Here is a 13931-nt window from a genome sequence, read left to right as displayed (position 1 = left end):
GTGGGCAGTGCAGCAGCCCCAAACATTGGCTACCTCATTTTAACCCATGCCCCAGCCAACACCACAGTGGGCAGCACTGCAGCATCCAGCCTGGGCACCACCTCTGCCACAACAGGGTCAACAGTGGCTTCAAACTGCACAGCAGGCTCCAAACCTGCAGCCTGCCTCCAACAGAGGACAACTGTGTCAACGCTGTGGGGGGGTTGGACACTCTGCCCGATACTGCGCAACTGGCAGACAACGCAACCAACAACGCTGCTACAGGTGCAACGAACGTGGACATCTGCAGGCTAACTGCCCGGGAAACGGGCGAGCGTAGAGGCTGACCCGGCCAGCATCTACGAGACTGCCTTGCAAGTTGCAGCAACAGCCGGAGGGAGGGAGCCCTTGCTCGAGCTCACCGTGGGTAACCAGGTATTCCTTGCCCTGTTGGACACTGGGTCCAGTGTTAGTTTAATGGGGGACCCAGCTGTGGTGGCTGCTCAGGCTACTGGTGCAGGACTCAAGCAGGAAACCCATTCCCTCAGGTTGGCAACAGGATGGTCAACCACAACTCAGTCCATCAGATGCCGTATCCGTTGGTCGGGTGGATGCCGCAAACAGCGATTCATCCACATGCCAGGACTGTGCCGTGACATTATCTTGGGCAGAGACTTCTTGATCGCAGCGGGTCTATCAATACATGTGGCCCTCGGAGGTTGGACCTTGGGGACGGAGATTCAGGAGCTGGTCCGCTTCGGCAAATCCTCGGAAGTTCCACCTGTCGCCCTGTCCGAGGAAGTGTACTCATTGGAGGAGCTGTTTGCAGCGCCCAGAGAAGTTGAGACCTGCCCAGAGGAAGCCATGGTCAGGGGGACTCCCGGAGAAAAGGCAGAAGGCGACCGGCGGATAGTGACAGTACTCAATGACTACAAAGACACTTTCACAGTACGACCTGGACGCACCTCGCTGATCCAACACAGCATCGACACTGGTGATAGCCGACCCATCCGTTGCAAGATGCGACCAGTAAATGCAGAGAAACGAGCCATAATAGATGAATGCATCAAAGATCTTCTGGATCAGGACTTAATAGAGCCAAGCACAAGCTCCTGGGCCAGTGCCCCTGTCCTGGTGGCAAAGAAAACTGGCGGCTACCGACTTGCAGTGGATTATAGACCACTCAATGCAAAGACTGATGTCCCAGTGCATCCAATGCCCCGAACGGACTGGATCCTGGCGCAACTTGGCAAAGCAAGGTGGTTTACTAGCCTCGACCTTTCCCAAGGCTTCTTCCAAATTCCAGTGGCAACACGGGACATTCCGAAGACTGCGTTTCTGTGTCACCAGGGAACGTTCCAGTTCAAACGCATGCCATTTGGCGTAGCCGGAGGCCCAGCCACATTTCAGGCCTTAATGGACAAAGTGCTTGATGGAGTGAAACACAGGTACTGCATGGCGTTCCTAGACGATGTCTTGGTCTTTTCAGAGTCGTTTGAAGACCATGTGGTGCACTTACGAGATGTACTACACAGGATCACAGAAGCGGGACTCACCGTCAACCCCAGCAAAGTGCAGCTCTGCAAGCAGTCACTTAAATTCCTAGGCCATGTCATCTCTCCGGGTAAATGCCAGCCAGATCCAGAAAAGCTTCGAGCAGTTGAAGAGTACCCCACCCCAACATCAGTCAAACAGCTGCAGGCGTTCTTGGGACTGGTGGGATACTACCGCACATTCATCCCACGATTTTCTGACATCGCAAAACCTCTCACGACACTGCTGAAGAAGAGCACACCTTGGAGGTGGGACCAGCCACAGCAGGGAGCTTTCAAATCCCTAAAGTCTTGGCTTACAGAGGAGGCAGTGGTGGCCTTGCCCGACCTCAACCGCCCCTTCATCATTGAGACAGATGCCAGTGGCATTGGCATCGCCGCAGTCCTCCTGCAGGAGAATGAGGGACACCTCAGGCCAGTTTCCTTTATAAGCCGAACATTGACAGAAGCAGAGAGCAACTACACCGTACAGGAGTGGGAATGTCTGGCAGTTGTATGGGCGCTGGACAAGTTTCGCCCATACATAGAGTTTGCCCACTTCGAAGTACACTGCGACCATGCATCACTCTCATGGATGTTCCACACGGAGCAAACCTCCAGCAGGGTGAAGAGATGGGTGCTCCGTCTTCAAGGCTTTAAGTGCACCGTCAAGCACAGGCGGGGCAAAGCTAACATCCCTGCTGATGCCCTAAGTCGTTGCCCAGTGTCTGCTCCAGAGCCTCCTTCACCGTCTACTGCCGAAGACTGGTTTCCGATCGACGTGAGTGAACCCATTCCTTCAATTCGATTTGAGGAGGTTGCCGCCTCAGAGTCTGTGGACATATCGCTGCTGAGGGATGGCAAAGGGTTGGCTGCTGAACAAAGAAAGGATGAGCTTCTGAGAACAGTAATTGACTTCATGGAAAACAACTCTTTACCCAGTGATATTAGGGAGTCACGTAGAGTGCAAGACCTGGCAGCAGATAGCGAGATTGACGACACGGGTCTCCTGCTGTACGTGGGCCAGGGCAACAAGGTTCCGTGGCTACCCCTCCAATTGAGATCACTGGTGTTACAGGTGGAGCACGACCATCCGCTTAATGCCCATGCAGGGTACTTTAAGACGCTCCGACGGACGGAGAGGAGATTCCACTGGCTTGGAATGAGGGCAGATGTCTCTCGTTACGTCCGTGCCTGCAAGACATGCCAGGCCTTCAAGCCACGACGACAAAAACCAAAGGGCCTAATGGATAGTTCTTGGGCTACTGGCCCCATGGAGCACTTGAGTGTAGACCTCATCGGACCACTTCCTGCCACAGCAAAACAGAACAAGTACATCTTAGTCATCCTGGACAAATTCACGAAGTTCATCGAGCTCTGTCCTCTCCGGGCACCAACATCTAGAGCCATCGTGGAGCGTATGGTAGATATCTTCTGCCGACATGGGGTGCCCCAGAGTATCTCCAGTGATAACGGCCAGCCGTTTGTAAGTGGATTATGGAAGGGAGTGCTCAAGCACTGGGGCATTGCAGAGCGCCATACGGTACCAGCAGGCCAGACAGTCGAGCGGCACAATGCCACAGTCAAGCAGAGTATTGCCGCCTACTGTGACACCCACCGCGACTGGGACAGGCGCCTCCCAGAGGTGGCGTTTGCCATGAGGACGTCCGAGAGTGTGGTGACCGGTTACACGCCTGCCTTCCTCTGCTACGGCCGAGAACTTCGAACCCCGTGGGAGTTTCGCCCACAGGAGCACTCCGAGACCCAGCCCTCTACTTCCCATGTCTACAGTGCAGAGCTGAGCCAACACCTCAAAGACGCCCTCGACTTTGCGAGACACCACCAACGCAAGGCGCAGGAGACACAGCGACAACACTACAACCGGAGGCGACAACAGTGTGGGTTTGCTGTGGGCGACTTGGTTCTCCGAGACTCACACACGCTGAGCAACGCCAGTCGCGGAATCACTGCCAAACTTGCCCCTCGACGCTCTGGACCCTTTGCCATTGCGGCCCGGGTAGGACAAAACGTGTACAGACTGAAGGACCCTACTACGGGCCGACGGTGTGGACTGGCCAATGTCGACCAGTTGGTGCGCTATTACGACTCGTAGGTATTATGCACAGATTAAGGAGGGGGGATCTGTTAGGAGAGGCATGCAGTTCCATGCCTCACCACAAGATGGCGCCACGGCGCATCGCGAGGACGCCTTCCGCGGGACTCTAGAGATGGCGCATGGGATGCGGTGGCTCTGGGGGAGAGCGGGGAGAAAAGGGACGGACGCAGGATGGCGAGGGGAGCGCGCGGTGCAGCGCGAGTGCTCCGGAATAAAGCAGTTCCGGTTATGAGCGTGCCTTTGTTCTGAACCCGAAAGCGTAGCTAGCGTGGAAGCTCGCTGGGCCCTGACATGCTAGTTGCGACAACCCTCCAACATTATGCATAGCAGCTGGATACTGCCAAAGTGGGATTTCGTACGACGCAAGTAATGACTAAAAACGCCTGTCTCGAAACTATTGTTGGTAGACGAAGCTTCCGCGGTGCGGCCAATGGGAACAACACCAGACTTTTCTCCTTGCGCCGTGAAAAGAAGGACAGGTTTTTCCATCTCTGCGGCTACGACAGACTACAAATGCTGACAGTGAAATCCCCACGAAGTGTCACCAGTGAAGCTGCTGCTTAAAACTGTGCGAGACACATTCTGTGCCCCCTGGCCCTTGTCGGTATAATCAAGCTCATATAATCTTTTACCTTTTAAAGGGGGAGTAGTACGATTTTAAATTTAAAAGAATTTGCATCTCGTCATTTTTACGTTTATCATGCCCCGGAGGATGCAGAAAACATCTCGTTCATTAAAAATGTTGTGATTTCGCTGCATAATCGCTAAGAAAAAGCCAAGCTTTTTCCCCCACCTGCAGCCCCAAGTGGCAGCCGAAGGAACTACTGCGAAAAGATTACGTGACCTCGCTCGGCTCTAAGCTGCAGCATAACGCCCGCTATTGTCAACAGAGAGAGGGAGAGGAAGCGTCCTCCGAGAGAGCACACGGCACCCCGAATTATGTCGCTAGGAGGGGGACCAGGTGTGACCCTGAAGACTGGGAGTGAGTTGAGGGGTGCCAGAAATGCCAATATTTATCCTTTTTTTTTACACAACTAGGACACACAGGTTTTCTGTTTTTTACTTTAGAAGTGTCAGAGGGCAACTTCCACAAATTTTTAATCGAAGACCGGAAATCGTTGCACCCCCCCTTTAAAACGTAAGCTTGACATAGGAACCTCACGGGCTTTTCTCACTTGTGTTGGTCCGACTGTATGACGCCACATTGACACGGGGCGACTGCATGATGTCACCACAATTTCCTCGCTCAATTTAGCGTAGAATTATGTCCGCTAAATTCCTGTAGAAAAATCCTTTTTTTGTGCTACCCAGACTAAAGACATTTTCGGAATATTCAGGCTTCTCTCCCAGCCAGCTATTGATCATCTATAAATTTAAACGTGATCTACAAAAAATGGCAAATGAAGGTTATGCCAAAATCAACATCGAAATTTTCCTGCACTTTCCAGTGGAGCGACATCACATCTAAAACTTTCAGGTCAAGGAGGCAGTATAGAAAAAAAACCAGTATGTTTCACATATTTCCTTTTTTGTTCTGGAGCAAGTTTTTTTGTTTTCAATCATTGCACACCCCCAAACCCCTTGTAACCCATCAACACCCTGCAAGGCCCAAATTGCATCTGCCATTACCAGACTTTAAAAAAATCTTAGCAAAAAAAAAAAAGTAGTAATTTTGGTTACTGTAGTTCAGATGTGTCTGTTGATGCATTGAACCAATTCTGAGACAAACCAGCGACGAACTATTTTGTTGGAGTGTTCCCCTTGACAAATCTCGTGAAGAGCTATCGCATCTTCATTACACTTGATCGAATGTACCGTATTTATTCGAATATAAGGCGAGGTTTTTTTTCCCAAATCCGTAGTCTCGGTCATACCCTGCCTTATATTTGAAGCTCAGTATAGCAATATGGCGATTTTTTTTCTTTTTCTTGGGTCCTTCAACTGCCCCCTCGCCTTATAATCGTGACCGCCTTATATTTGAATAAATATGGTATGTATACCCAGTTTGTGGGTGGTCCAATTTATTTAATCTTCTAAATTGATACCTTCATATGGGATCAACCCTTCTTGCTTATGTTGGCCTGACCGCACAACATGTTCATCCCTTTTCATATTTGTGAGTCAACAGAGTCAATAAATGAAAAGAACTATCCCAGAATTGCAGGTGGTCCAATATATTTTAATCTTTCTTTTCTTCTGTTAATCTGTCGTGTTTGATCTAGTGTTTTTTTTTTCTTGTTCAGCACGTACAGAAAGCGGGCAGTCACTTATGCATAAACCGCACGCTAAATGCCACCCTCCGGATCGGAGTGCGTGTGCGTGCCAGCTACCGTCTTTGAAGTACAAAAGAAAAGAAAACGGGAAACTAACAATGTGTGACGCGACATGCCTGTAAGTAGATTCTGATTTCCGAACTACGGAAAGTGTAATAAAAACAAAAGTGTGGCGTTGTTTCATGCTTCACAATCTTCCAATGGGTGACAACTGCACACGCGTTCGTTCCTCAGACTGTCGAAACATGTCGCAAGCATCTCTTTCGTTACGAGAAAAAGTAAAAAAAAATTGAGGCGAGATGGTTTTCGGCGGGATCTCGTCGAAGAAAGTTGCACACGGTCGGAAAGACGACTCCGAGATCTTGCGAGGCGTCGAGAAGTCGACCGTCGAGACTCGAGCTGCCGTTGCTGCCTTGTGCGACGTTGATTGTGGCGAAAAAGGGATGGCTCCGCTCGTGTGGCTGACTGTGTTGTCCGGATCACTTTGCAACTCCTACAGTTTACCCAATTCTTAAAGGTTCGGAAGTATGTCGGGGTGGACAAACTTGACAAGGTCGTCTTGGCTGCCGATGAACACCACTTTCCGTGCAGTCACTTCGTTCAGCCTGGGTCGGGAGGGAGAAATGTTGGCGTTAGCGTCATCAAATACAGGTTCGGCCATCTATACAGTATAATGGGTGCTTCAACGAAGACTTTCAAACGTCTCTAAAAATAGGGGTGCCGGAAAAAAAACGCCATTCACGGCGGACGTCAAGCATTGCAGTGCAATGCCAGCTGAGCATCATCGAAAACCACCAAGTAAACTAATTTTAGAAAGATGTACGCCAGGTGCAGCACTTTACGGAATTGTACAAAATACACCCAATTTGCACACGTTTGTAGGTTATGGTTTTCTATCGGATTACATCTTTGTGCCTGTGGCCAAGGAGCGCAACACGTGTGCGCCACGCTTCTTTTCATCCTTTGAGAGAGGCAAGGTGGCAGGTTCGTGCCTCTGCCAAGTGGGAGCGGGACCGCCGGCGTAAAGATACACTCCGTCACCAGCAGCTCTCAATCGATACGATACGATACAATTTTATTTCTCACCACAATTGCATGCGGTAAATAGGGGGCCAAAGAAAAAAGCTGCAGAAATGCAGCTCAACGAAGCTCTGGCACCCCCATACAGCAGCTACGACGGAGCAAGACGGGCATCAAGATGGAAAAAAAAGTCAAATGCACTATCAGTAAAAAAAAAATACCAAATAAACATTTTGACTATGCAGCTATCTGAAAGTTTGGTTACATCTACATTGCGATTGAAATGGATGTTTAATAAAAAAAGAAAAGGCAAAGGGTGAACTAATTTCTGAATTCCATAATTAGTTCTAGATTTAGGAATATTCCAAGGCTGGAAGAATAGTACTGACGTTTTTCTTTTAAATCTGAAAGCTGAAAAATAAAATCTGACCACCCATGTGCCGCATACTGCTATGCGGCGGTTTAACGGTAATTATATACCGTGAAATCCTGAGATATACCCCACCCCCGAAAGGTAACCCACCCCTGTGTTTGGCTTGATTTGCTATTTTTCTTTTAAACACCGAAAGATAGCCCACTTCTAGTAATTGTAGTGTTGAGATCAATGATGACCTCGGCGTAAATACCTCTAGTTAGCTATGCCAAGACATAAGCAAACATTGCTGACTGGGGAGTACAGTCATCTTCGCGTCTTGGTCGCCGCGATAACAAGTTTGGCAGAGACACATGATCTAAAAATAGCATTCTTTTTCTCACCTTTTCTCGATTGCACACCGAAAGTTAGCCCACTCCTTATATTCAACCGATTTTTTCTCAATCCTAAATGGGTTGCCTCTCGAGACATTACGGTAGGTATGCTGCAACGAACAAGTATCTTAACCGTGTTCAGCGATGATGAAGTGCTTTGTGCTCTCAAGTACCTGGGTACAGGTCAAGAATCCACGCCGTGTGAAGTACAGGCAGTCCTTTAGGGAAGTTCCACTAGTGTAATGGCAGTACGTAAAAGATAAATATGTTTACTACTGCCACACGGGTGCTGTGCACTCACCAGCCCCTGATGACGCCCCAGCAGCCCGAGAAGATAGTGGGGGCGTTGAGCACGAGGCAAATTCCCAGTCGCTCAGGGTAGTGCTTGCTCAGCAGCCAGATGAGGTTCTTGATGAGCGGGTAGTCCATGCTGTTGAGGCCAAAGTCCTTCAGGTCAAAGATGATGCACAGGTTGTCGACCACCTCCTCAAAGCACTTCTTGCACGCCTCCTCCTGCAGAACCGAAAGAAAAAAAAAAAAGGTCAGCGTCCGATTGCCATGAAAAACCGAGCAAGCCCCGACGCAAAAGTTGGGAAAACGAACATATGCGCTCGATTAAAAAAGTGTCGCGATAGCTTTTGCACTTTCAGTAAACACGGCTTAGAATAATTCCTCAACATTCATAACCTATGAAACATGCGCTAGTTTCACTCTCCACACAATGGCAGTGGCGGAAAACATTCGAGAAAAACGAGCAGCGTTCACCCTCTCGACTCGCAGCTAGAACGGGCGGCCACGTCGTCTGGAGCCAACTATATGTCGCTAATGTCTATTGACTCAATAAAAAATCACTACCTTTCAAAGTTAGTTCAGAAGCTTAAAAAAAAACTTCTGTTCTAATCCATCCACATTTCATCAGTCTCAATGGTTAGAACAGACTCCAGTAATAACCCACATCAAAGTCTAGACCAGAATCATTATCACTATCAAGGTCATATATAATGAGTTTATAATGTATGTCCTCTGCATAAATTTCAAACGTTTTAACAGTGGGTGGAGGGCACTTACTGCGACGCAAGTGCATAATCAACATTTTACGGTATGTTCCAGCTCCACATGGGACAGCTGGTGGGGGACCGTAGGACCCAACTTGACATAACTAAAATTTTAGGGCAGTTAGGCGGGGCTAGGACACATACGAGAATGTAGACGATGAACCTGGTGAGCTCGTTGATTTCTCGTTCCTGGACATTGTGTTTGCAGGCCGGGATGTAGATGACGGGCCTGCGTGGCAACGGGACAATATCTGATGAAGTTCTCATTTGCTTCACCTGTTGATAGTGCAACTCCCGGAAATTTTTAATCTATGAAGAAATTTTCTAAGCAGCTCTCTTTTTCTCTCACACACACACTCTTCTCCTCACAAAAAGTGAGGGAGAGTGCAAAAATGTCATTTCTGCATTGCATAGTGCAATCTTAATACGGGGTCAACTCTGCTACCATGGCCAGACAAAGTCTGTCTTACATATCATAAAATCTTAGGCTTCATTACACCTGAAAAAAATAAAGACGGATTGATCAATTAATGCGTGCCAACTCTGGCTAGAGCCACCACAACATATACTCCGTATAAAAGTACCAGTGTACACTCTTGCAACTGGCACCGTAAATACTATGTAGACCTCTCACCAAATTGCCCCACAAAGGAGAACGCTGTGAACGTAGGTACACGTGCGTGCCTTATATGTATATAAGAATTGAAGTAAATAACCAAAATAAGGCACTCAAGAAATTCACGTACAAAGTGCCACTCGTTTTCAAGTTTTTGACTTAGAACAGTCGCTGCAGCAGACGTCGGCAAGTGCGGCGCGTGAAGCTACTCCGTTCACCTCTAAGCTGATAGTGTGGTGGAAGCCGTGCGCACTCGTTGGGCCAATCAAGCACCACCCTTTCATCACCTGACACCACTCGGTGCGTGCCTACGGGTGAGAGCGTGATCGCGTGGAGGAAGATACTCGTACAAATGAGCCAATGGGCACATAGCTACATCGCACTGTCAGCTTAGCCGTGAACAGAGCATGCTCCTTGGTGCTTGGGTAACTTAGCAAAAGGTCTACTAAGTAGCATGGATCTATTACCGCCCATAGAAGTCTCTGTTTGGAAGCACCATGGCTTTCTTGCACTCGATGTTCCTCTTGATGTCCGGATCGTCTTTGCTGATGGATTTGACGCCGTATTCGACCCTCCACTTGTTGCACTTGAGGATTGCCTGGAAGGTGTTGTCCACAGTGTGGAAGGCCCTCAGGAACCTCTTGATGGAGTAGTCATTGTGGAACTGCGGAGAGAAAGAGACAGCAGGGGATGGTCTTCTTTTGAGGAAACAATCCCAGCACTGGCAAGCGAGTTTCCTTGCAGTAGAGTCTTCTCACGACATGGAGAAAGACCAGCCGCATGGAAAGATTGGTAATTTTATAGATTACCTAAAAAGCATTACTTTTTTTCTTTTTATAAGGGAAAATTAGTTTAGTTGTCGCTTGCAGGAAATAGCACCACAGCAAAAAGAAGAGCTTTCTTGCGGTCAAATTCATTATGAGAATGAGTTTAGTAATCTAACAGTTCATAAGTAATATAGAGAATCAACTTTATAACATTATTGTAATAAAACAAAGCAGTGGTCCTATGAAAAACCAGTTCAATAAGTTAGGCAGAAGCAATTTTGTAAGATAAACAAGTTTGGTCTTCCAACAAGAGAATACCGTAGCAACCTTCATAGCCCTCCCACAAAACTAACTAGTCCAGCACTTTTGTCATAAAAACCAGTTCAGTAATTTTACGTTGGAAACTTTATTTCAGGAGTTGTGGGCAACCTATTTAGTAAAATCAGAAATTCTATGGGAAGTTTGTCCACTAAATTTTCTTTCATACTTAACTTAACCTTAGGTGCGAGCATAGCAGAAGTTAAAAAGAGTGAGCTTTGGGCTTTCAGTGCCCTTCTGCCAAGCACCCAAGCTTGTGCAGTGCAAGCACCAATCAGGACAATCTGTTCCTGCTCCGGCTTTGCTCACAGATAAAGATGGCAAGCCACGATTGAAACATTTGTAGAACGGTTACCTGCTCAGGGTCTGCATCGAATATCATCTGAAAAACACAAGAAAAACAACATTTTATAACAGTTTGCACGAATTATCTGGCACTAAGGGGTGAAACAAATTTCTTTTTATTAGTATCTTGTTCTCAAAGGTAACTTTACCTAGTGGACAGAAGACAATGTGTTGGTCCTAGAATTAATCGCAATAAAGCAGATGGCTTGCCTCCAAGGTCATGCATGCTGCATGAAACTATCAGCTCGTGCCACCATTTCAATGGACAAGGTGAAGTTTGTACATACATATTCATAGAAATATACAGGGTGTTCCTGAGCATCATTCAGATTATGTAGGTTTCAGTAAAAAGAATCTGGAAAAGCATACTACTGCTATGCACAGGGAGAAAAACGGAAACAAACCACCTGGTTGACGCTATTACTCACAGATGGTACCATACATGCTCGAGTCTGCTAGATCTGCTTTCGAGTGTCTGTCTCAAAGAAGTTTTTGTTTCAGATTATGCTATTTGTGAGTAGCAGTGTCACAGACGGTTTGCTTCAGTTTTCCTCTCTATGCATATTTTTTTGGGGGGGGGCTTGCATTTTTCTTTTTTTTTTTTTGTAAACCTAAATTAATGAATTTTGAGTGCAATAAATCCACTACTTAAATACACTTTTATGAAAAGCTTTATTACACTTCGATCATTAACTTAATAACAACTTTTTTTTGTTGTTTTTTTTACGCCAAAATAGCGTTGCTCGGAATGACAAGCAGTTCTATCCTGTAGAGCTGCTTGTCATTATGAAATCTGAGCTCGGTAGATGTACGTTGTCTTAACAAAGATCCTCACCTTCAGTCGCTTCTTGACTTCTTCGAAGTCCTCTTGTGACACGGGGGCGGGTGTAGTGTCGGGAGCTGCCATAATTTACTGCGATAGATGGAACTGAAACAACAGAACAGACCGCCGCAATCTCTTTCAGCGCATCTCGCCCACACGACAGTGAAACTGTTACATAAGCGGATCAGCAAAGCACCTTATCGAGATCGGACGATACGCGAGGCACGTAATCTACTCCAGTTGAATCGCTCGTGGCGATAACACGGTTCGATGGAATTTCGCAAGCAACAAGTCAACGCCGACGATGTAGCAAGCGTAGCGGGACCCGACCCCATGGTCTCCAGTTTCAGGGTCCCACCCGGCTCCTGATCGCTCGCTCGCCGCAAGCGCGTTGCACCTTCCTAGTATCAACGTCCCCACGCCGAACGCCGTAAGTGATAATCCGCAACGGATTAGCCAAATCCCCGCAAAGCGCAAACGTATGGATTGAAAAGACGCAAACGAGGAAGCAACGGGGGTGAGCGGGTTCATCAATTGAAACGCCTGGGAGTTTACGTTTTTCTTCAGGTTCTTACTCGTGTTTAAATGGGCCAATGAAGCAACTTGGGTCCTTGTGGCGCTCGTCGTCGGGGGCGTAGACGGGAGCGGTCGCTTTGTTTCGAGTAGATTAGTTATTAGACATGATTGCACTGATGAAACGACCCGACGGGCGACAGATTCAATCACCGGCGCCACCATCCGCCAGATGCCGCCACCAACTCCACGAGCGCGTTCGGATCATCACGCTTTTTAAACTTTGTGACGTCATTGAACCGGAAGCGCCTTCTTTCGGATTTTTATTTGACTAAAGGAACGCATTTACGGCGGTGGCGTTTGCTACTTCCGGCTTTGGACTTTCAGCTGTTTTTTTTTCGTGAAGTTTCCCCGTTTCCCTCCGAAATCGAAGATGTCACGGGCTTTCTGTGAGTCGGGCGCGGCTTAATGGTTTGCAAAGTTCTATTAACTTTAATGCTCCAAACAGCTGCCTGTTCGAGCACGCCGGCGTCGCGCCTACGACGGGTCGAAGGCCGCAGAGGTATGTGATATTAGCGTTGGCCTAGTTGGAGTCGCTTTAAAGTGACACTGCTTTGTTTTGGGTTCCAAGACGTGAAAATCTCAAGACTTGGTTCTTGATCGCTTGGAGCTAGAAACGGTTATCAGGCGGTCAGTATCATGTCACGACTTGTGAAGGCTCGTGCTGACTGATTTAACGAAGGGTCATCTTGTATCTATTAAGGGTCAAGCCAAGTATGGTCGCTTTACTAGAACATAAGGTTCCAACTATGTTGCTTTGCTTCTGACGTGGTATTAGTATTTTAATCCTTGTTATTTGGTTTTCCTTATATATATTAGGCTCTGCTTCAATTCGCTCGGTGTTTTCAACGCACCTGAGAGCCCATTTGTAGCCCAATGTGGTGTTTTATTGGCGTTTGTTTCTTAAGTGGAAGTGACGTTATTCGCGCACTCCTTCTTTCAAGCCCTTGCGATTCGATTTTCTTTTCTTTTTTGTCTTTACGTGTCAAGAATGATTCATCGCACTCGTGATATGTAACGTGATCTGTCGCTTGAATGCTGCTGCGCCTCACCCCGGAACTCAACGAAGCAAACTATAAAGAAAACAGAAGTTTTTGCAGTTTGCGCAACTTTGAGTCATCGCCTGAGCTCAATTTCACTTCCCGACCCTTTTGCCTTTATTGTGCTAGTAAGAATTTCGAACCGTATGCAAACAACGGGTGTCAGGGGCACTGACTGGCTAGTGAACTTTGTATTAATTTGTGCTTATCGGTTGAAAAAACATTCTGCTGCCTGGTGTCATTTGTTGCAGTCGACAATTATGCTTGTTCCTTTTGGAAAGGACTGTTCCCTCCGCAAAAAAAAAAAAACAGAGTGCGCAGGCGAGCTGGTGGATGTTGATCATGATGTAGATTACCCAAGACTGTGGTAAAAGTGGGGAACTTGGTGGAAGAAAAGGACAGAGGATGAAGAACGTCTCAGCATTCACATAGTTTCTTGTTAAAAGTAACCCCCCCACCCCCACACTTTTTTTTTTTTTTCTTGCGACTCTTTGAACTTTTGTAGTTTCGTCTGTGGTTCTAACCCCATATCACTCTGGCCACCCCTGATTCATAGGGTGTCCCAAACAGATTTTCCGCAGTAAAACGAGCCAGAAAAATCGGCACTCGAAAAAATAGAAAGTTCGAACTTTCACCGAATGTGCACTGAGCAGGTCAGTTTTACCATGTTAAATTTCAAGGCTCCGTTCTCTTCATGTAAAAAAATGAGAGCAAGAAACAAGCCAAG

The 13931-nt window shown here is 47.4% G+C and overlaps 1 protein-coding gene across 1 annotated transcript; it reads right to left on the bottom strand.

The window, feature by feature from the left end:
* Nucleotides 1-5785: 5785 nt before the first annotated feature.
* LOC8026323 (CRAL-TRIO domain-containing protein C3H8.02) lies at nt 5786-12382 on the bottom strand. Its single transcript, XM_002403246.4, has 7 exons — nt 12167-12382; nt 11604-11696; nt 10779-10805; nt 9806-10002; nt 8867-8951; nt 7969-8180; nt 5786-6505 (listed from the first exon to the last, which is right to left on the bottom strand). Exons 2-7 carry the CDS (start codon nt 11673-11675, stop codon nt 6412-6414), a joined length of 687 nt encoding a protein of 228 aa, XP_002403290.1. The 5' UTR covers nt 11676-11696; nt 12167-12382; the 3' UTR covers nt 5786-6411.
* Between the last annotated feature and the right edge of the window lie 1549 nt (nt 12383-13931).

This window comes from Ixodes scapularis, unplaced genomic scaffold (genome assembly GCF_016920785.2).
Source record: "Ixodes scapularis isolate PalLabHiFi unplaced genomic scaffold, ASM1692078v2 PGA_scaffold13__105_contigs__length_92229423, whole genome shotgun sequence".
NCBI classification, from domain to species: Eukaryota; Metazoa; Arthropoda; class Arachnida; order Ixodida; family Ixodidae; genus Ixodes; species Ixodes scapularis.
This window is presented reverse-complemented; position numbering and strand designations above follow the sequence as displayed.

What these genes read in the sequence shown, in the direction of transcription:
- LOC8026323 (XM_002403246.4), bottom strand. Translation starts at nt 11,675, where the DNA reads ATGGCAGCTCCCGACACTACACCCGCCCCCGTGTCACAAGAGGACTTC. An exon ending in AAGTCAAGAAGCGACTGAAG is followed by an intron (nt 10,806 to 11,603) that starts GTGAGGATCTTT and finishes TGTGTTTTTCAG; the next exon opens with ATGATATTCGATGCAGACCC. An exon ending in GGTTCATCGTCTACATTCTC is followed by an intron (nt 8,181 to 8,866) that starts GTATGTGTCCTA and finishes TCGGTTCTGCAG; the next exon opens with GAGGAGGCGTGCAAGAAGTG.